The following is a 23158-nucleotide window of genomic DNA, read 5'->3' as shown; positions in this document are numbered from 1 at the left end:
GGAGTTTAGAAGCCTGGAGTGGCCAGTATTAACTTTTAAAATCCTTGCGGGCCCCCACCCTCTGCACTCAAAGTGCCGGAATGGGGAATCAGCCTTGACAAGGCAATATCAGGTTGCGCGTGCAAACCATCCCCCAAGTATATCTGCTTCTGATCTACCACAGTAGCTTGTATCTTTTTATTAGTCAGTTTGTTAGGTATTTGTTCTCCATTTGATAGAAAATAAAGGTATATATATTGTGATACAGCATGGCCAGATGGCAGCAGGAGAGTGATAGATGGGCTATATGGAAGCCCCAGGATGTTGAGAACCATATTTCCTGTAGAGGGAAGAGACGCTGCTACAGTTTAATTAGTGCACCTGAAGCCAATTAGACCAATTAGAGCACCTGAAGCCAGTCACCTGATAAAAACCCCCCTGCTTCAATCAGACAGTTGGAGGAACTGAAGCAGAGTGCTTTGTTGTTGGAGCAGAGAGCAGTTTGAAGGAGAGCAGTTTGGAGGGAAGCAGAGGAGAGTTTGGAAAAGTGCAGTGGCGGGCCAGAAGCCCAAGACCCTTGGTAAAGGGAAACCCAGCTTGTACCGAGCAGAGGAACTCCACAGACACAAGGGGTTGGGAGAAACTTAGCCCAAGCAGAGAGAGGGCAGGAAGCTCCACAAGCTGAAGGGCCAGAGAGGAAAGTAGCCCAGGGGAAGGAATCACTAGTTCAAGTGGTTTGCCACTATACCAAGGGCCCCTGGGCTGGGACCCGGAGTAGAGGTCGGGCTGGGGTCCCTCCCTCTCCACTCCCTTTTCTGGGATACTAGTGGGACAGTTAATACCCCAGATCGGGGTGAGAAATGGCGCCCTGAACACCCTCACAAGAAGAGAAAGTGCGGGATCCATCACAGACTCCCCTGTAAGGGGCATGTCCGCTTCATTCAGCTCAAATGCTGCCTCTCTTGTAAAGATGCCTGGGTGAATCACACATGCTGCAGAAGTGCAATGTATGCCTAGGCCTGAACTATAGGGCTGGGAAGAACCAGGCAGTCAAACTTTGACACCTTATGATGGAGAATTCCCTCCAGCCTGCTCCTGAGTCAGGTCAGGAAACCCCTGGACGTCAGTTACCAGGGGCAAATAGGGCCCTTCCACCTCAGCTCAGCATTCTTCTGGGAAGGAGAAATTCTCAGAGCCTTCCTCTGAAGTCTCCCAGAAGAGCAAATCTAGTGCCCTTCCCAGGGGTTCCTCCACAAAAAGAATTCACTCCAGCCAGATCTACAGCCTCTGAGAGGTTTTCCTCAAGGTGGAAGAGGCTCCTCCAATATGGTGGACATGGGAAAATGCCACGATTCTAAGTCCAACCAGAGCTCTGGGAAGACCCTGGTAGCACCAAACAAGAAGGAGCAGTACTGTCATCTCAGACTCCACTCTCAATATCCTTACCAACTGCTGAGGTACCATGAAAGCCTTCAACCTCATCTGCACCAGCCCCGTGGCACCCCAGGACTCCATTGCCATCAGAAAAGGACAGACACCTCTCGGTACCACAAAAGCTCTCGGTACCTCAGGACGTCAGACTACAAAAGGAATTGGTGATGAGTGCTGAACCTCAGTCTCTGTTGGTAGCAGCCACAGAGCACCTTTCGGTATCGAGAATCCCCCATCTCCAGATCCCTTTGCCTCCCCGGTGCCATTGTCCCGCCAGTCCCATTCTCTGGGAGCTGCTCCAGATGACCTTCCGTCTACCTCCTCTCTTTTTGTGCAAGGTTCTCCAAAGCATCCTCACACACACACACCCCTTTCCCGAAGGGGCAGGGGAGATGTTTTGGGACCTCATCGATCCTGGTGGGAGCAGCTCCGGATGCTACCCCCTTCCCAGTAATGGCCTCAAGGGACATATTGGAATCCCTATACTGCCTATTGTCAGCAGTTCTCTAGGTCCCAGCCCCATCCCATTGGGATGACAGGGAGACCCAAACTTCCCCTCCCCAGCAGCAAGAGGAAACATTTCAGGAACAGCAGTCCAGGGCAGACAAAGAAGCCACATCTCAGACCTCCTTCCCAGATGAGGCCCTGATGCCTTTCTGCTAGTTCATGATTTTTGCCAGTTCCAGGACCACATTAAGCCAGTGCCAGAATCTGCAGATACCACTGGAAGAACTTGGAGAACTCCAACACAAGCTGCTGGATATTCTGCACTCTGTGACGCCATCAGGAGTCACCTTTCCCATTAATGAGGCTCTATGGGAACCCACTAGAACCATCTGGCAAATCCCAGCTACGGTGACACCCACTTGTAGGAGGGCTAACAAATAATACTATGTCCCCTCCAAGGACTCTGAATTGCTGTTTTCCAACCTCTCTTTGTTGATGTGGTGAACACCATTACAAATCCACCCCATATGACAGAGACCAAAAGCATCTGGACCCCACTAGGCTGGAAGGCCTATTCATCAGCTATGCTGCAATTCCTCTATGCAAATTACCCAGCATTTATGGCCAAATACTTTACCAACTATACATAATTTGAGTCATTTATTGAATGCCTTCACTCGGATCAAAGAGAACAATTCCAGGCAATTGTTGCTGAGGGTCAGTTGTTGGCAAGAATGTCTTTGCAGGCAGCTCTTGATGATACAGACACTGCATCTCTGTGGCGGCAGTTCTGTGCCGGGCTTCCTGGCTGATATTGTCTGGCTTCCCCAGGGAAATTCAGAATACAGTTGAGGCTCTTCAATTTGGCAGATGAAAGTTGTTTGCAGAGAACACTGACAAGTCATTAAATCCCCTTAAAGATTCCAGGACCATATTATGCAGTTTGGGCATCTACACTCCTGCAAACAGAGATTCAGTGGATCACCAATGGCTCAAAAATCCCTTTCATACTTATACCTCAGCTCACAGAGTCAGCGAGATTGGTGCATTCATGGCAGCCCCTCCCCACACCCCCTTTCAATGTTTCACAAGGAGAAGGTCTCCTTCCGACTGCATCCCAGCTTTCTCCCTAACGTGACTTCCAATTTTCACCTGAATCAGACCATATAGCTGCCAGTTTTCTTCCCAAAACCACATACTTCCCACCAGGAGACAGTTCTCCACACTCCAGATGTCAGGAGGGCAGAAGCCTTCTACCTCGACAGAACTAAACCATTTCACAAATCCAATAGACTATTCATTTTGATTGCAGATAGATTTAAGGGATTTGTCATTTCCATCCAGAGACTTTTGAATCACAACTTGATACCAAGCTGTCGCCATTACACTCCCTATCAGTATTTTGGCACATTCAACCAGATCACAGTCTACATCTATAGATCTACTTTAAAATGTGCCCATTTCAGACAGCTGCAGGACCGATATGTGGTCTTCAGTAGATATTTTCGCTAGACACTATGCATTAGTCGATGTCTCCAGGTCTGATGCTGCAGTCAGCAACGCAATTTTCTCTTCTGTTCTGGACTCCATTCCAAAGCTTCTTCCTCCTACTGGGGATACTGCTCAGAAATCACCCTGAGCGGTAGTAGGGATAGGACTTGAAGAAGAAAAAGGGGTTACTCCCCCTGTGTAGTAACTGTAGTTCTTTGAGATGTGTCCCCCTCTGGATGCCCCACTACCCGTCCGCCTCCCCTCTGCTTCAGAGTTTCTGCTCAGACTTGGTGGTGCAGAAGGAACTCAGCGGACTGTTTGGCCATGCAGCCTGATATGGCCTAGACCAGGGGTTCTCAAACTGGGGTCAGGACCCCTCAGGGAGTCGCGAGGTTATTACATGGGAGGTCGTGAGCTGTCAACCTCCACCCCAAATCCCGGTTTGCCTCCAGCATTTATAATGGTTAATTTAAAAAAAATAAATTTTAATTTATAGGGGAGGGGGTCGCACTCAGAAGCTTGCTATGTGAAAGGGGTCACCAGTACAAAAGTTTGAGAGCCACTGGCCTAGATGCAGGGCACAAGGGGCACACGCAGGCCCAGTGTGGTGCACCCCTAGGGACACACCCTCTAGAAGAACTACAGTTACTGCACAGGAGAGTAACCCCTTCTTTTGGTTTCGTGGGTTTCCTTAAAGCTGATTTGACTTGTGATGTGCTGCCACTTTGCTTTAATCTGATTCACATGCAGCAGTTCACAGAGAAAATCAAGTTCACCCAGGGCTCCATGTCTAAACTCTAAGCACAAGATTATGATATTGTGCTGCCATTACAAAATGAGATTAGGCCCAGTTCCACAAAGGGACGTTGGCCCGACGGTCTGAATACACAACAGGAGTTAGGCACAGTGATGCTGAGCGTCACAACACTTCACTTCTAGGCACCTAGAAAAATCACTGGGATTCACAAAGCCTGAGTTAGGCGCCTGAGCTCCTGCACAACAAATGGGGGAGAGACTGACGCCTTAGACTGTGAGTCACAAAACCCTGCAGAAGGCAGGTGTGACATACCCAGGGGACAATCTAGACTAGTGCGTAGCTGTGTCACCCTTTCCCCCTAACCTGGGGTTCCCTTTTCACTGCTTTGCTGCTGTACGCACCAGTCAGGACTGCTCACAAACAGCCTCCAGCATGCAAGTCCCTCCCAGCTACGTCTGTGTGTGTGCAGCAGCCAGCCAGTAGGGTTGCCAGGCAGCCAGTTTTCCACCAGAACGCCTGGTCGAAAAGGGCCCCTGGTGGCTCTGGTGGACTGTTAAAAGTCCAGTCGGCGGTGCAGCAGGGGCTTGGGACTAAGGCAGGCTCCTTGCCTGCCCCACCGCCACGTGGCTCCTAGAAGTGGCCACTAAGTCCCTGTGGCCCCTAAGTGCTCCAATGTGTAGAGGGTACAGTGACCAATGTGTAGAGCTGCAGGACCACCCATGTGCCCAGAGGCTGCAGGGTCTTGGCAGCTGCTTCCTCGCAGCTGCAGTAACTGCAGCTGGAACCCCGCACCCCTCATCCCTGGCCCCACCCCAGAGCCTGCACCCCCCAGGCCAGAGTCCTCGCCTCCCCCTCCAATCCTCTGCCCCAGCCCGGTGAAAGTGAATGAGGGTGAAGAAGAGTGAGCAACGATTGGAGAGGGGCATGAAGCAAGCAGAGGCGGGGCCTCGGAGAAGGAGCAGGGCATAGGCGGGGCCTCGAAGAAGAGAGAGGACAGGGCAGAGGTGTTCTGTTTTGTGTGATTAGAAATTTGGCAATCCTACCAGCCAGCCACACCTTGGTTATATTTCAGGGTGTTCCCCCAGCAATATCTGTCCTGTAATGCCAAGCCCTCTCTGCACAAGACAAATTCATAAAAAGTCCATATTTCTTTAAAAGAAATAATATGCACAATTTGTTACACCAAATTGAGTTTCCCAGACACTTCAATTTAATCACACTCGATTAGATATAACAATTAAACAAGTTTATTAACTACAAAGAGAGTGATTTTAAGTGAATACAAGTAAGGAGGCATAAATGTCCAAAATGGTTAGAAGAAAAATGACGATAAAACACAATCGGCGCCTAACTTAACAAATTGTGTTACATTCAAAGCAAAGCTCTCAACAGTCCTACTGGCCAAATTTCATCCAGGATCTAGTCTTCTGTTTAATGGCTGCTTCCTTTGTCCCTTCTCTTACCGTGCATAGAGTAGGGTTACCATACGTCTGGATTTTCCCGGACATGTCCGGCTTTTTGGGCTCCAAATCCCCGTCCGGGGGGAAATTCCCAAAAGCCGGACATGTCCGGGAAAATCGGGACATGCGGGCCGGCGGCCGGCGGTCAGCGGTGCCGGGCCGGGGGCTCGGGAGCCAGCGGTGCCGGGCCGGGGGCTCGGGGGCCGGCGGCTCGGGGGCTCGGGGGACGGAGGTCGGCCAGGCCGGGCCGGGGGCTTGGGGGACGGAGGTCGGCCGGGCCGGGCCGGGGGCTCGGGGGACGGCGGTCGGCGAGGCTGGGCCGGGGGTGCTCGGCCGGGGGCCGGCAGTGCTGGGCGGGCCGGAGGTGCTCGGCTGGGGGCCGGGCCGGGGACTGGCAGTGCTGGGCGGGCCGACCCTAGGGTTACCATATTTTGAGCCTCCAAAAGGAGGACACTCCACGGGGCCCCGCCCATGCCCCCCCGCCCCAACTCTGCCCCTTCCCCAAAGTCCCCGCCCCAACTCCGCCCCCTCCCCTGCTTCCCACGAATATTTGATTCACGGGAAGCCTGAAGCAGGTAAGGAGGGTGTGGGGGGAGGAGGCGCGTCTCCAGCCTGGGTCGGCTAGGGTTACCATTCGTCCGGATTTACCCGGACATGTCCTCCTTTTTGTGCTAAAAATAGCGTCCGGGGGGAATTTGTAAATCACTCAAAATGTCCGGGATTTCCCCCCCCCTCTCCCCCCCGGCAGAGCAGAGCGAGCGGCTGGGAGGGCTGCAGGAAAGTCACGGGCTGGACTCCGGAGCAGCTGTAGAGGAGCTCCTCCTCCTCCCTCCCTCCCTGCATTCTGAGCCGGCAGCTCCTCCCCGGCAGCCCCGCACCCGGCTCCAGCAGCACTGTGCAGGGCCAGGGACCGTGTTGTGTGTTGTGCTGGGGAGCGCAGCCACATCTCCGGCTCGCGCAGAGCCCAACACCCTGTTCTGAGCAGCAGGGTAAGGGGGCCAGGGGGGCAGGAGAAGGGGCAGGGAGGTTCTGGAGGGGGCAGTCAAGAAACGGGGGGGGTCGGGAGTTCGGGGGGGGCTTTTTGGGGGGAGTGGAGAAAGTTTTGGGCAGTCAGGGTACAGGTAGGGGGTAGGGTCCTGGGGGGCAGTTGGGGGGTGGTCTTAGGAAGGAGCAGTTAGGGGATAAGGAACAGGGAGGCTTAGGTAGGAGGTGGGGTTCTGGAGGGCAGTTAGGAGCAGGGGTCCCAGGAGGGGGCAGTCAGGGGACAAGGAGCGGGAGGGGTGGGGGGTTGGGAGTTCTGGGGGGGAGCTGTCAGGGAGCAGGAGTGGGGAGAGGGATCGGAGCAGTCAGGGGACAGGGAGCAGAGGGGTTTAGATGGGTTGGGAGTTCTGGGGGGGGGCTGTCAGGGGGTGGGGAGTGGTTGGATGGGGCGTGGGAGTCCCAGGGGTCTGTCTGGGGGTGGGGGTGTGGATAAGGGTTGGGGCAGTCAGGGGACAAGAGGCAGGGAGGCTTAGATAGGGGGTGGAGTCCTGGGGGGCAGTTAGGGGCAGGGGTCCCAGGAGGGGACAGTCAGGGGACAAGGAACGGGGGGAGGGTTGAGGGTTCTGGGGGGTGGGAGGTGGGAGGGACAGGGGCGGGGCTCCTCCCGTCCTCTGTTTTGCTTGCTGAAATATGGTAACCCTAGCTAAGCAGAACTCAAGTTTTACTATATAGTCTGCAGTCAATCAGGAAGTAGGGGGGAATGGGAACAGAGACTGTGGGTGGGGGAATTGGGATCATGTTTTGCTAAGGGCAGGAATGGGAACAGGGAATGGGAACAGGAACAGGGACACAGGCAAGGCTCTGTGGTGTCAGAGCTGGGAAGGGGGACACTAGGGTACGTCTTCACTACGCGCCGTATCGGCGGGTAGCAATCGATTTATCTGGGATCGATATATCGATCCCCAAACGTGCACACCGTCGACTCCGGAACTCCACCAGAGTGAGCGGCGGTAGTGCAGTTGACGGGGGAGCCACGGCCACCGATCCCGTGCTGTCTGGACCCCAGGTAATTCGATCCAAGATACTTCGACTTCAGCTATGCTATTCACGTAGCTGAAGTTGCGTATCTTGGATTGAGAAGGAAACTGGAATCATGCTTCCTGGAAGTTCATCGAATTGTTTGCACCTTCGGACTTTGGGTATTGTTACTCTCTGTTCATGCGAGAAGGACCAGGGAAGTGAGAGGGTGAAGGAATAAGCCCCCTAACAATGTTCCCTCAGTTATTGCCAGGCATGAATGTACATTAGCCTACTCAGTTTTGAATTACACAGAGCATCAGCATCCCTCCCTCCCCCTTTTCCAGTACGATGTCCATCATTCACTTGGTGAGGAAAGCTTCCTTGTCCATCGTGATTACCCCGCATTGCCTCCCCGTAACTCACATTTCCAGGTGTGTGGGGAACCATGTTTGGCCTGCTGGGTGCACAGCTCGGCCCCAGTTACATTTGTCTGCCTATTGACTGATCTTCCTTCAGTGGCTCCCGAAGGCCTCTCGATGAAGTGTCAGACAAATGTCTGCTCTATTTCTATCAGTGTCATAGCTTTCAACAACACTGAATCCGATAAGATACAATGTCTTGGCAGATGGTATCCAAGCCATCAGAGTGTTCTTCTCCTTAAAGTATTGAGTCAGGGTAAATGGTGATTCTGAATTGCTTTATATGGCGTATTCTGTATTATTGATTCTATCTAAATAATCTTCATTCCTGGGGAGTGAAGATTCTTGGTAATCAGAATGCAGGTCAAGATAAAACCCATACAGTTTATCTGATTTTTATTTATCTTGCCTCTTGTTAGGTGTTGAGGTTGGGGGTTCTGTCGAAAGCAGCTGTGTGTGTTACATACTGTGAGAATGTTCTTGACTTGTAATATTTATAACATACCCATACGTGTTCATATTAGGGGTCAGGAATGTACCAGCTGGGGGAAGGATAGGATTGGAAATTTAGTTGAAATTTCAGATATTTAGTGGTTTGGTTTGGTTTAATATTTATATAACACATTCGTCTAGTGTGTGTTTTTTCTAATATTAAACCTGACACAAAGTTAACAGAGTTGTCAGTTTGAGATGCTTTGAAGGGAAGGATTTTCATGGGAACAAGGGACACTTCGGTACCCAACTCCCACTATTTAAATTTGAGAAGGCTCTGAATAGAGATTGACTGAAACATATTTTTAAGGACTTTATTTGAGTGTTAGAGTAGAAGCTCCCAGGTTATTTACTGTCTATTCATTTCTGCTTGTTTGTTTGTACCGCGATCCTGCCCAAATTTTGTAAATCTCATTAATTCCTAATATAGACTGAAAGTGCATACTATTCAGAGTGTCTATGTTCAGGGGAGTTCTCATCGCTCACTTTCTCCTTGTTTCAGGGAGGAGCAGAGCCACAAGACACCAAGGTAAGTTCAGGGCCGCCCAGAGGATTCAGGGGGCCTGGGGCAAAGCAATTTTGGGGGCCCCTTCCATAAAAAAAAGTTGCAATACTATAGAATACTATATTCTCGTGGGGACCCCTGTGGCCATGGGGCAAATTGCCCCATTTGCCTCCCCCCACCCCCCGGGTGGCCCTGGGAAAAATAAACATTTAAAAACCTTCCACATCTCAGCACAAACTCAGTTTTGAGAAAACTTCTTTTCAAGTCACCTTTACAAGGTATCACTGGTTCTCAGCATCAGCTAGTGCTAAAAGGCACTAAAAGGGTTGGGAAAATATTTTCCGTCAAAACTTTTTTTGGATCGAAAACTTAGGGGTTTTTAAAAAGCAGAAAAAATCACGGACAATGTCTGCTTTCCTTCAAAATTTGTTGTGGTTTTTTTTTAATTGAAAAGCTGAAATTAGTCTGCCAAAACCTGAACATGGTTTGGGGTTTCAGAAATGTGTGGCCAAATATTTGCTGCTTGCTGTGTTTGATTGTTTAAAGAAACAATAAAAAATTCTGCTTAAAAAAAATCTAAAACTTTTGAACCACCTCAGCTTGTGACCAAACGCCTGAGCCCATCCAGTCAGAGATTCTTCCAGGTTTCTGATACTCTGCTGGCTTCCTTGACTCATATGTGTCTCCAGAACTTTGGGTTCATTTAGATTAGAACATAAGAAAGGCCGTACTGGGTCAGACCAAAGGTCCGTCCAGCCCAGTATCCTGTCTACCGACAGTGGCCAATGCCAAGTGCCCCAGAGGAAGTGAACCTAACACGTAATGATCAAGTGATCTCTCTCCTGCCATCCATCTCCACCGTCTGACAAACAGAGGCTAGGGACACCATTTGAGAAGTGAAAGGGATGGTAGCCCTAAGGGAAAAGATAACAGCTTGACTCATTGTGTTAAATAGCTGTCTGCAAGCCTCCAACTGCTGAATGAGCTTTAGGGTAGGGAAGGCTGTGCCTCCCCAAACAGCCTGGCCCTGCCCCCTATCTGACCCCCACCCACTTCCTGCCCCCCAACTGCCCCCTCAGAATCCCTGACCTATCCTTCTCCTTGTCCCCCCAACGCCCTCCCCAACCAGATGGATCAGACTGAGTAGGTTCCAAAACCTCTTGGAGGCTCTTACCTTGTAAACTGGGACGTCTGTTTTCTAGTAAAATCAGTAAAAGGAAAGGAGAAAACTCGAAAGAGGCTCCTGCTCGCACTCAAATACGTGAACCCTAATATTCTCTTAGGCCTCAAAGAGAGACCTCGAGAAGGAGACTTGCTGAAGCAAAGCCACAGGGGTCTCTGAGGTTTCCCTGGTCCTGCGCCCCTGTCCTGCCTGGCTGATGTCAGCATCTCTCTCTGAGGTCACCACCTCCCTAACACCTTTGACCAATAGGCTGAGGTCCTGCAAAAGGCCTTTGTGATGTCACTGCCACACCCACCCATCCCGTGAAGTGCTAATCACCTGCTGCTGAACAGACACTTTGAAGGTTTGAGCTACTCTCTACAGATCACCCCACTCAATGCGTCTTCATTCTAGGAAGCAAGCCGGCTAGACGGTAAAACATCAGAGGCTGCTCTCAATGCTACACTCAGTGTTTCCAAAATTAGTAGACTTTATGGCCAGAAGAGACCTTTAGAGCATCGCATCTAACCCCCTCCATATCATGGGCTTCCTGTATAGTACAATAGTTACTTTTTGGGCACACACATTCCAGAAAGGCATCTAGTCTTCAATCAATGACATCAAGAGATGGAGAATCCACCACTTTCCCATTTAGTGAGTGCCAGGGGGCTCCATTTCCACTTCCACTAGCTCCCCATTTACAGTGAGCCAGAGCAGTACCTGCAGCAGGGAGCGGGAGTTGCTGATGGCCCCGCAACCCAGTGAAGTGGGTTGCGGGGAAGTTGAGATCTTGCCCCAAGTCATCCCAGACACTAATGCCAAGCCACAGGATGGCAGCATCTAGTGTCAGTGGAGTCCGAACACTATTTCAACCCCACAGTTTTCGATGAACTTCCCACAAGGGGAGGTGATGAGCACCCCCAGCAACACACACACACACACACACACACCACTCCTGGTGGTGGGAGGGGAACAGGAGAAAGGACAAAAGAAGTAAGAGATGAAGAGAAAGGAAGGAGGGATGGAGGAAAAGGTAAAACAAAAAGGACAAACCCTAATGTCCCCAGTGATTCTACGGCACAAAATCCAAGGGATGGAATAAAATTCTGCCATCTTAAACTACTGTTTTCCATGCCTAGAATTCAGCTGGCACCACGTGGATCAGACTGAGCAGCTGCCAAAACCTCTTGGAGGCTCTTACCTTCTAAACAGGGACGTCTGTTTTCTAGTAAAATCAGTAAAAGGAAAGGAGAAAACTCGAAAGAGGCTCCTGCACGCACTCACGTACGTGAACCCTAATACTCTCTCAGTCCTCAAAGAGAGACCTCGAGAAGGAGACTTGCTGAAGCAAAGCCACAGGGGTCTCTGAGGTTTCCCTGGCCCTGTGCTCCTGTCCTGCCAGGCTGATGTCAGCATCTCTCTCTGAGGTCACCACCTCCCTAACACATTTGACCAATAAGCTGACATCCTGCAAAAGGCCTTTGTGATGTCACTGCCACACCCAACCAAACCCTGAAGTGCTAATGTCCTGCTGCTGGCCTGACACTTTGAAGGTTTGAGGTTGTCATAACTATAAAGGGAAGGGTAACAGCTGTCCTGTGTACAGTACTATAAAATCCTCCTGGCCAGAGACTCCAAAATCCTTTTCCCTGTAAAGGGTTAAGAAGCTCAGGTAACCTGGCTGGCATCTGACCTAAAGGACCAATAAGGGGACAAGATACTTTCAAATCTTGGGGAGGGGAAGGCTTTTGTTTGTGTTCTTTGTTTGTGTGGGTGTTCGCCCTCGGGACTGAGAGGGACCAGACATCAATCCAGGTTCTCCACATCTTTCTAAACAAGTCTCTCCTATTTCAAACAAGGCGTGTTAGTTTTCCTTTGTTTTCTCAACTTGTAAATGTACCTTTTACTAGAGTGTTTATCTTTGTTTGCTGTACTTTGAACCTAAGACTAGAGGGGAGTCCTCTGAGCTCTTTAAGTTTGATTACCCTGTAAGGTTAATTTCCATACTGATTTTACAGAGATGATTTTTACCTTTTTCTTTAACTAAAAGCCTTATTTTTAAGAACCTGATTGATTTTTCCTTGTTTTAAGATCCAAGGAGTTTGGATCTTGATTCACCAGGAGTTGGTGGGAGGAAGGAGGGGAATGGTTAATTTCTCCTTCTTTTAGATCCAAGGGGGTTGGATCTGTATTCACCAGAAGTTGGTGGGAGGAAGGAGGGGGGACGGTTTATTTCTCCTTGTTTTAAGATCCAAGGGGTTTGGATCTGTATTCACCAGGGAATTGCTGAAAGGTTTCTCAAGGCTACCCAGGGGAGGAAATTAGCCTTGGGATGGTGGTTAAGCTTACAAGTTTTCATGCAGGCCCATACATTTGTACCCTAAACTTCAAAGTGGGGATACAGCCTTGACACAGGTACTCTCTGTGGATCACCCCACTCAATGCGTCTTCATTCTAGGAAGCAAGCCGGCTAGACAGTAAAACATCACAGGCTGCTCCCAATACTACACTCAGTGTTTCCAAAATTTGTAGACTTTATGGCCACAAGAGACCTTTAGAGCATCTCATCTAAGCCCCTGCATATCATAGGCCTCCTGTATAGTACAATAGTTAATTTTTGGGCGCACACATTCCAGAAAGGCATCTAGTCTTCATTCAATGACATCAAGAGATGGAGAATCCACCACTTTCCCTTTTAGTGAGTGCCAGGGGGCTCCATTTCCCCTTCCACTAGCTCGCCATTTACAGGGAGACAGAGCAGTACCTGCAGCAGGGAGCGGGAGTTGCTGAAGGCCTCAGAGGCGCAGCCCCTGCAGTGTCTCAGGCACCTGGCGCAAGTGGCGGATGATGCGGGTGCATCACTTTTGCCGTGACGTCCTCCTGCTGCAAGGGAACGAGAACCTGTCAGAGACTCAAACGCCCCGAGGAATCAGGGGGAATTAAGGACACCGGGAACCAGCAGTATTTCCACTCAGCACCTGCCCACCACTGAGGGATGAATTCACCTCCTGAACCCCAGAATGGAGTCTTCTTGTCCTTTCTAGTAACCTCCAGTGCCAAATCCCCTCCTTGAAGGGTGAGCTGCTGCTACCTCCCTCTCAGTGCCCTTGACAGATGTTCCACCACCAAACCACAGCTCAAGTTATCAGAACCCTCTTCTCCACCCCCACCCAGGTTGGCCAGGGAGGTGGCTCTAGCAGGGGTGGCAGGAGGGATTCTGCCAGCAGTGAAGTGGGTTCCGGGGAGGTTGAGATCTTGCCCCAAGTCATCCCAGACACCAATGATAATCCACACGATGGCAGCATCTAGTGTCAGTGGAGTCCAAGCACTATTTCAACCACACAGGTTTGGATGAACTCCCCACAAAGGGAGGTGAAGAGCACCCCCAGCAACACACAAACACACACACACACACAAACCACTCCCGGTGGTGGGAGGGGAACAGGAGAAAGGACAAAAGAAGTAAGAGATGAAGAGAAAGGAAGGAGGGAGGGAGGAAAAGGTAAAATGAAAAGGACAAACACTAATGTCCCCAGTGATTCTACGGGACAAAATCACAGGGAGGGAATAAAATTCTGCCAGCTTGAACTAGTGTTTTCCATGCTTAGAATTCAGCTGGCACCAGGTGGATCAGACTGAACAGGATACAAACCTCTCCGAGGCACTTACTTTCCTCAAAGAGAGACCTCAAGGAGGAGACTTGCTGAAGCAAAGCCAGAGGGGTCTCTGAGCTTTCCCTGGCCCTCATGTCAGCATCTCTCTCTGATGTCAGCATCTCTCTCTGAGGTCACCACCTCCCTAACACATTTGACCAATAAGCTGACGTCCTGCAAAAGGCCTTTGTGATGTCACTGCCACACCCAACCAAACCCTGAAGTGCTAATGTCCTCCTGCTGGCCTGACACTTTGAAGGTTTGAGCTACTCTGTGTGAATCACCCCACTCAATGGGTCTTCATTCTAGGAAGCAAGCCGGCTAGACAATAAAACATCAGAGGCTGCTCCCAATGCTACACTCTGTGTTTCCAAAATTACTACACTTTATGGCCAGAAGAGACCTTTAGAGCATCTAATCTAAGCCCCTGCATATCATGGGCTTCCTGTATAGTACAATAGTTACTTTTTGGGTACAAACATTCCAGAAAGGTATCTAGTCTAAATTAAATGACATTAAGAGATGGAGAATCCATCACTTTCCCTTTTAGTGAGTGCCAGGGGGTTCCATTTCCCCTTCCACTAGCTCCCCATTTACAGTGAGCCAGAGCAGTACCTGCAGCAGGGAGCGGGAGTTCCTGAAGGCCTCAGAGGCGCAGCCCCTGCAGTGTCTCAGGCACGTGGCGTAAGTGCAGGATGATGCGGAGCTGGTGCATCATTTTGGCCGTGACGTCCTCCTGCTGCAAGGGAACGAGAACTTGTCAGAGACTCAAACGCCCCGAGGAATCAGGGGGAATTAAGGGAACCTGGAACCAGCAGCATTTCCACCCAGCACCTGCCCATCAATGAGAGATGAATTCACCTCCTGAACCCCAAAATGGAGTCTTCTTGTCCTTTCTAGAAACCTCCAGAGCCAACCCCCCTCCTTGTAGGGTGAGCTCCTGCTACCTCCTGCTCAGTGCCCTTCACAGATATTCCACCTCCAAACCACAGCTCAAGTCATCAGAACCCTCTTCTCCACCCCGACACAGGTTGGGCTGGGAGGCGGCTCTAAGAGGGTGTGCAGGAGGGATTCTGACAGCAGTGAAGTAGGTTGCAGGGAGGTTGAGATCTTGACCCAAGTCATCCCAGGCACTAATGCTAAGTCACACAATGGCAGCATCTACTGTCAGTGGGGTCCAAGCACTATTTCAACCCCACAGTTTTGGATCAACTCCCCACAAGGGGAGGAGAAGAGAACCATCAGCACCACACACACACACACACACACACACACACACCACTCCTGGTGGTGTGAGGGGAACAAGAGAAAGGACAAAAGAAGTAAGAGATGAAGAGAAAGGAAGGAGGGATGGAGGAAAAGGGAAAAGGAAAAGGACAAACCCTAATGTCCCCATGTCGGACATCAGGAATGGTAACATACATAAGCCAGTATGTGAACACTTCAATCTCCCTGGTCATTCTATTACAGATTTAAAAGTCACTATCATTGAACAAAAAAAACTTCAGAAACAGACTTCAAAGAGAAACAGCAGAACTAAAATTCATTTGCAAATTCAACACCATTAATCTGGGCTTGAATAGGGACTGGGAGTGGCTGGCTCACTACAGAAGCAGCTTTTCCTCTCCTGGAATTGACACCTCCTCATCTATTATTGGGAGTGGACTACATCCACCCTGATTTTTGAATTGGCCCTGTCAACACTGGTTCTCCACTTGTGAAGTAACTCCCTGCTCTCCATGTGTCAGTATATAATGCCTGCATCTGTAACTTTCACTCTATGCATCCGAAGAAGTGAGGTTTTTACTCACGAAAGCTTATGCCCAAATAAATCTGTTAGTCTTTAAGGTGCCACCAGACTCCTTGTTGTTTTTGTAGATACAGACTAACATGGCTACCCCCTGATACTTGACACCATGCAAGGCACTAAATTTAGCCGTATGGAGTGGAAATCCATCAACCTCAACAAAAAACTTGCACAGATACAGACAGACATCATCTTCCTCTCCAAATGCAAACAGATGGACATCATACCAAAAGGACTGAAGGTAAAAAATCCATTGCAATCAACATACTACACTGAGTATGGTGAGAGATTGTGCCACACACTCTCTCAAAGAAACTGAGGAACCACCTGATCAGCATCCTGTACAGCAGACAGGAGAAGATCAAGAATGAGCTCTCAGAACTGGAGACTCTCATACAATACCAGCCTTCTACACAAACTTCCACGTGGCTGGACTTTACAAAAATGAGACAAGCCATTTACAATGCACACTTCACTTCTCTACAGAGGAAAAAGGACTGTAAGTTATCTAAACTAATACCTGCCACTAGGGGCTATAACAATGGTACCCTCAACTCATCTAACAACATTGTCAATCTTTCCAACCACACGCTTAGCCCAGCAGAAGAGTCTGTCCTATCTCGGGGACTCTCTTTCTGTCCCACCGTCCCCACGAACATGATACAGTTCTGCGGTGATCTGGAAGCCTACTTTCCTCGTCTCCGACTCAAGGAATATTTTCAACGCACCACTGAACAGTGCACTGACCCACAGGAACCCTCCTACCAACACTACAAAAAGAAGAATTCTGCGTGGACTCCTCCTGACGGTCGAAATGACAGACTGGACCTCTACATAGAGTGTTTCCGCAGACGTGCACAGGCTGAAATTGTGGACAAACAACATCACTTGTCCCATAACCTCAGCCGTACAGAACGCAATGCCATCCACAGCCTCAGAAACAACTCTGACATTATCATCAAAGGGGCTGACAAAGGAGGTGCTGTAGTCATAATGAACAGGTCAGATTATGAACAGGAGGCTGCCAGGCAACTCTCCAAGACCACATTCTACAGGCCACTATCCTCTGATCCCACTGAGGAATACCAAAAGAAACTACACCATCTGCTCAAGAAACTCCCAGCTACAGTAGGGGAACAAATCTACATGGACACACCCCCAGAACCCCGACCAGGGGTATTCTATCTGCTACCCAAGATCCATAAACCCGGAAACCCTGGACGCCCCATCATCTCAGGCATTGGCACTCTGACGGCAGGATTATCTGGCTATTTGGCCTCTCTCCTCAGGCCCTATGCTACCAGCACTCCCAGCTATCTTCGAGACACCACCAACTTCCTGAGGAAACTACAATGCATTGATGTTCTTCCTGGAAACACCATCCTGGCCACCATGCATGTAGAAGCACTTTATACCAATATTCTACATGAGGATGGACTACAAGCTGTCAGGAACAGTATCCCTGATGAGGCCACAGCAAGCCTGGTGGCTGAGCTTTGTGACTTTGTCCTCACCCACAACCACTTCAGATTTGGGGACAACTTATACCTTCAAGTCAGTGGCACTGCTATGGGTACTCGCATGGCCCCACAGTATGCCAACATTTTTATGGCTGACTTAGAACAACGCTTCCTCAGCTCTCGTCCCCTAGTGCCCCTCCTCTACTTGCCCTACATTGACGACATCTTCATCATATGGACCCACGGAAAGGAGGCCCTTGAAGAATTCCACCTGGACTTCAACAATTTCCACCCCACCATCAACCTCAGCCTGGACCAGTCCACACAAGAGATCCACTTCCTGGACACTATAGTACAAATAAGTGATGGTCACATAAACACCACCCTATACCGGAAACCTACTGACCGCTAAACATACCTACATGCCTCCGGCTTCCATCCAAGACACATCACACGATCCATTGTCTACAGCCAAGCCCTAAGATACAACCGAATTTGCTCCAACCCCTCAGACAGAGACAAACACCTACAAGATCTTTATCAAGCATTCGTAAAACTACAATACCCACCTGGGGAAGTGAGGAAACAGATTGACAGAGCAAGACGGGTACCCAGAAATCACCTACTACAGGACAGGCCCAACAAGGACAATAACAGAACACCACTGGCCATCACATACAGCCCCCAGCTAAAACCTCTCCAGCGCATTATCCACGATCTACAACCTATCCTGGAAAATGATCCCTTACTCTCACAGACCTTGGGAGGCAGGCCAGTCCTCGCTTACAGACAACCCCCCAACCTGAAGCAAATACTCACCAGCAACTACACACCACACCACAGAAACACCAACCCAGGAACCTATCCCCGTAGCAAACCTCGTTGCCTACTCTGTCCCCATATCTACTCTGGCAACAGCATCAGAGGACCCAACCACATCAGCCACACCATCAGGGACTCATTCACCTGCACATCCACTAATGTCATATATGCCATCATGTGCCAGCAATGCCCCTCTCCCATGTACATTGGCCAAACCGGACAGTCCCTCCGCAAAAGAATAAATGGACACAAATCGGACATCAGGAGTGGTAACATACATAAGCCAGTATGTGAACACTTCAATCTCCCTGGTCATTCTATTACAGATTTAAAAGTCACTATCATTGAACAAAAAAACTTCAGAAACAGACTTCAAAGAGAAACAGCAGAACTAAAATTCATTTGCAAATTCAACACCATTAATCTGGGCTTGAATAGGGACTGGGAGTGGCTGGCTCACTACAGAAACAGCTTTTCCTCTCCTGGAATTGACACCTCCTCATCTATTATTTGGAGTGGACTACATCCACCCTGATTTTTGAATTGGCCCTGTCAACACTGGTTCTCCACTTGTGAAGTAACTCCCTGCTCTCCATGTGTCAGTATATAATGCCTGCATCTGTAACTTTCACTCTATGCATCCGAAGAAGTGAGGTTTTTACTCACGAAAGCTTATGCCCAAATAAATCTGTTAGTCTTTAAGGTGCCACCAGACTCCTTGTTGTTTTCCTAATATCCCCAGTGATTCTACGGGACAAAATCCCAGGGAGGGAATAAAATTCTGCCACCTTAAACTAGTGTTTTCCATGCCTAGAATTCAGATGGCACCAGGTGGATCAGCCTGAACAGGTTACAAACCTCTCCGAGGCACTTACTTTCTCAACAGGGACTTCTGTTTTCTAGTAAAATGGGTAAAAGGAAAGGAGAAAACTCGAAAGAGGCTCCTGCTCACACTCACATATGTGAACCCTAATACTCTCTCAGTCCTCAAAGAGAGCTCGAGAAGGAGACTTGCTGAAGCAAAGCCACAGGGGTCTCTGAGGTTTCCCTGGCCCTGCGCCCCTGTTTTGCCTGGCTGATGTGAGCATCTCTCTCTGAGGTCACCACCTCCCTAACAACTTTGACCAATAGGCTGAGCTCCTGCAAAAGGCTTTTGTGATGTCACTGCCACACCCACCCATCCCCTGAAGTGCTAATATCCTGCTGCTGGCCTGACACTTTGGAGGTTTGAGCTACTCTCTGTGGATCACCCCACTCAATGCGTCTTCATTCTAGGAAGCAAGCCGGTTAGACAGTAAAACATTAGAGGCTGCTCCCAATGCTACACTCAGTGTTTCCAAAATTAATACACTTTATGGCCAGAAGAGACCTTTAGAGCATCTCATCTAACCCCCTGCATATCATAGGCTTCCTGTATAGGACAATAGTTACTTTTTGGGCACAAACATTCCAGAAAGGCATCTAGTTTCATTCAATGACTTCAAGAGATGGAGAATCCACCACTTTCCCTTTCACTGAGTGCCAGGGGGCTCCATTTCCCCTTCCACTAGCTCCCCATTTACAGTGAGCCAGAGCAGTACCTGCAACAGAGAGCGGGAGTTGCTGAAGGCCTCAGAGGCACAACCCCTGCAGTGTCTCAGGCACCTGGCGCAAGTGATGGATGATGCGGAGCTGGTGCCTCACTTTGGCCGTGACGCCCTCCTGCTGCAAGGGAATGAGAACCTGTCAGACTCAAACGCCCCGAGGAATCAGGGGGAATTAAGGGCACCTGGAACCAGCAGTATTTCCACTCAGCACCTGCCCAACACTGAGGGATGAATTCACCTCCTGAATCCCAGAATGGAGTCTTCTTGTCCTTTCTAGTAACCTCCAGTGCCAATCCCCCTCCTTCTAGGGTGAGCTCCTGCTACCTCCCCCTCAGTGTCCTTGACAGCTGTTCCACCTCCAAACCACAGCTTAAGTCATCAGAAACCTCTTCTAGACCCCCACCAAGGTTGGGCTGGGAGGCGGGTCTAGGAGTGGGGGCAGGAGGGATTCTGGCAGCAGTGAAGTGGGTTGCGGGGAGGTTGAGATCTTGCCCAAGTCATCCAAGACACTAACGCTAAGGCCTGGTCTACACTAGGCGTTTATGTCGAAGTTAGCGCCGTTACATCGAATTAACCCTGCACCCGTCCACACTGCGATGCTATTTAGTTCGACATAGAGGTCTCTTTAATTCGACTTCTGTACTCCTCCCCGACGAGGGGAGTAGCGCCAAATTCGACATGGCCATGTCGAATTAGGCTAGGTGTGGATGGAAATCGACGCTAATAGCTCCGGGAGCTATCCCACAGTGCACCACTCTGTTGACGCTCTGGACAGCAGTGCGAGCTCGTATGCTCTGACCAGCCACACAGGAAAAGCCCCGGGAAAATTTGAATTGGAATTCCTTTTCCTGTCTGGCCAGTTTGAATCTCATTTCCTGTCTGGACATCGTGGCGAGCACAGCAGCACTGGCAACGATGCAGAGCTCTCCAGCAGTGATGGCCGTGCAGTCTGTGAATAGAAAGAGGGCCCCAGCATGGACTGATCGGGAAGTCTTGGATCTCATCGCTGTGTGGGGCGATGAGTCCGTGCTTTCCGAGCTGCGATCCAAAAGACGGAATGCAAAGATCTACGAGAAGATCTCTAAAGACATGGCAGAGAGAGGATACAGCCGGGATGCAACGCAGTGCCGCGTGAAAATCAAGGAGCTGAGACAAGGCTACCAGAAGACCAAAGAGGCAAACGGACGCTCCGGATCCCATCCCCAGACATCCCGTTTCTATGAGGCACTGCATTCCATCCTCGGTGCGGCCGCCACCACTACCCCACCAGTGACCGTGGACTCTGAGGATGGGGTAGTGTCCACGGCCGGTTCCTCGGACATGTTAGGGGACGTGGAAGATGAGGAAGGAGATGAGGAGGGCGAGGCAGTCGGCAGCGCTCACAACGCTGATTTCCCCGACAGCCAGGATCTCTTCATCACCCTTACAGAGATCCCCTACGAAGCGTCCCCAGCCGTTACCCCGGACACAGAATCTGGTGAAGGATCAGCCAGTAAGTGTTGTAAACATCTAAACATTTATTTTTAACAAAACAGGAATATTAACAATTTAAAGAATGGGTTGTTCATGATTAGTGTGCCCTATGCGCTTAACGGTTTAGTCATGGGCAGTGCAAGTTTTGAAAAAAAATCTAGCAATGTCCGGTTTTCAGTGATTGTCCTGCACAAGCCGCTCTACTGTTTATTCCCTGCTACTGCAGCTACAGTAAAATGCGGTCTATATGTCCGGGGATAGAGCAGTAGTCCTCCTGGGATATCTCCACGAAGCTCTCCTGAAGGTAACTTGAAAGCCGTTCCATGAGGTTCCTGGGGAGAGCGGCCTTATTGGGTCCTCCGAAGTACGAGACGTTGCCGCGCCACGAGACTATCACGTACTCGGGAATCATTGCTCTGCATAGCAGGGCGGCATACGGCCCTGGTCTTTGGAGGCTTTCCCGGAGCATTCTCTGTCTGTCGCTCTCAGAGATCCTCATCAGGGTGATGTCGCCCATGGTGACCTGCTTTTAATTAGGTAGGGGAATGTTAGTGTTGGGACTGCTTTCCCGTTCCTTGACAGAACTGTAACCGCTGGTTTTTAGCCACGCGGTGGAGGCGGGAGAGGGGCAGCCGAAAGGGATCGTTCCCGGGGACAGCCGCGAGGGGGTGGGACAGGGGCAGAGTTCCCGCTTGCCGGATTGCTGGCTGCAGGAACTGACATAGCTTTAAATGTGAAATGAGGCCAGTGGTAATCTAAAAGTTTTAAACTGCCACAAGTGTACGGCTTACCATGTCTGCCTGCAACAGAAATTCCGTTGTGCTGCCCCGCTTCTCAAATGTGCTGTGCAAGACCCCAGGCACTGAATGCGAAGGCCGAAAATTCGACCTTGTGCTGAGTGCGCATGTGATAGGTGCTGTGCATGGTCTTGTTCACAGAGAAAGACTATGTTCTTTGTTCACAACTACATTTTTCTTTCTGAGGAATTCACTCCCTTTTTCCCATTTCCACAGCCCCATCTGTGACTGTCTCACAACCTAGCCTGGAATCACACTCCCAGAGGCTAGCGCGGATTAGGCGTAGGAAGAGGAGGACACGGGAGGACATGTTCTCTGAGCTTATGGCCTGTTCCCAAGCCCAGGCAGCACAGCAGACCCAGTGGCGGGAGAACTTGACCCGAATGCACCAAGCCAACATGGATCAGGAGGAGAGGTGGCGGCAGGAAGACCAGCAGGCGACTCAAACGCTGCTTGGACTACTGAGGGAGCAAACGGACACGCTCCGGCGCCTTGTGGATGTTCTGCAGGAACGGAGGCAGGAGGACAGAGCCCCGCTGCAGTCCATCTATAACCGCCCTCCCCTGCCACCAAGTCCCATACCCACCTCACCCAAAGTGCAAAGAAGGAGAGGCGGCAGAGTCCCTGCTAACTCTCACTCCACCCCTGCAGAGAGCTCTAGTAGCAGAAGGCTCTCATTTCCCAAAATTTGAACAGTTCTTTCCTTCCCGCCTGACACAAGCCCCCGTCCAAGTTTCACCTCCCAATGCCATGTGTAGTTGATAATAAAAAATATGTTTCTGTAAACTACTGTTTCAATCATGTTCTTTTGGAGGAGGATGGGAAAGGGGGTTGGTAATTGGACAGGACAGTCACCTTTGGCAGGGTACATAGTCGGGGGCAGGCACAGCAGCAGGGCACATACACAGTGCAGTGATGCAGTGACTAGTTACCCTGGTTAGTCTGGGAGGTTGTTTTCATGTTATGTGGTGGGGGGTGGGTTGCTCTGTGACTTTGTGGCAGGGGAGGGCAGTTACAGATCTTAAGCGGCGGTCCTTAGGCAGGATCACAGAGCCACACAGCAGGGGATCTGTAACCGTCCTCCCCCTGCCACAAAGTCACATAGACCCCCCCATACACACAGTCCCGATCAGGAGGGGTGACAGGCTCCGTTGAAACAACCATCCCACTGCAGCGGAGCCTGTCAATCCTTGAGTTTAGAAGCTGCATTCGCGTCACTACACTACACCCGCTCCACACCACAGTCTGCGTCCCAGTTTTAAAAAATTCCCGCGAAAACAGTATTAAAGAAAACGGTGTGCTTTAACAAAGTTGAACTATTTTTATTTCGCAACGTGTGTTGGAAGGGGGGTGAAGGGGGTATGTAACTGGATAGGATAGTCAACATTACCTGGGTAAAGAAATGGGGGCAGGTTT

General features: G+C 50.2%; 1 protein-coding gene and 1 long non-coding RNA gene across 2 annotated transcripts; one reads left to right on the top strand and one right to left on the bottom strand.

The window, feature by feature from the left end:
- Nucleotides 1–2507: 2507 nt before the first annotated feature.
- LOC135977692 (uncharacterized) lies at nt 2508–14536 on the bottom strand. Its single transcript, XR_010595115.1, has 3 exons — nt 14413–14536; nt 12909–13027; nt 2508–2816 (listed from the first exon to the last, which is right to left on the bottom strand). It is a non-coding gene; the product is annotated as an uncharacterized LOC135977692 (long non-coding RNA).
- Nucleotides 14537–20008: 5472 nt separating this feature from the next.
- LOC135977693 (uncharacterized) lies at nt 20009–22528 on the top strand. Its single transcript, XM_065578938.1, has 2 exons — nt 20009–20964; nt 21959–22528. The coding sequence occupies exons 1-2, from the start codon at nt 20388–20390 to the stop codon at nt 22432–22434; spliced, it is 1053 nt and encodes a 350-aa protein (XP_065435010.1). The 5' UTR covers nt 20009–20387; the 3' UTR covers nt 22435–22528.
- The last annotated feature ends 630 nt before the right edge of the window (nt 22529–23158 follow it).

This window comes from Chrysemys picta, unplaced genomic scaffold (genome assembly GCF_011386835.1).
Source record: "Chrysemys picta bellii isolate R12L10 unplaced genomic scaffold, ASM1138683v2 scaf12, whole genome shotgun sequence".
Taxonomy (NCBI): domain Eukaryota; kingdom Metazoa; phylum Chordata; order Testudines; family Emydidae; genus Chrysemys; species Chrysemys picta.
This window is presented reverse-complemented; position numbering and strand designations above follow the sequence as displayed.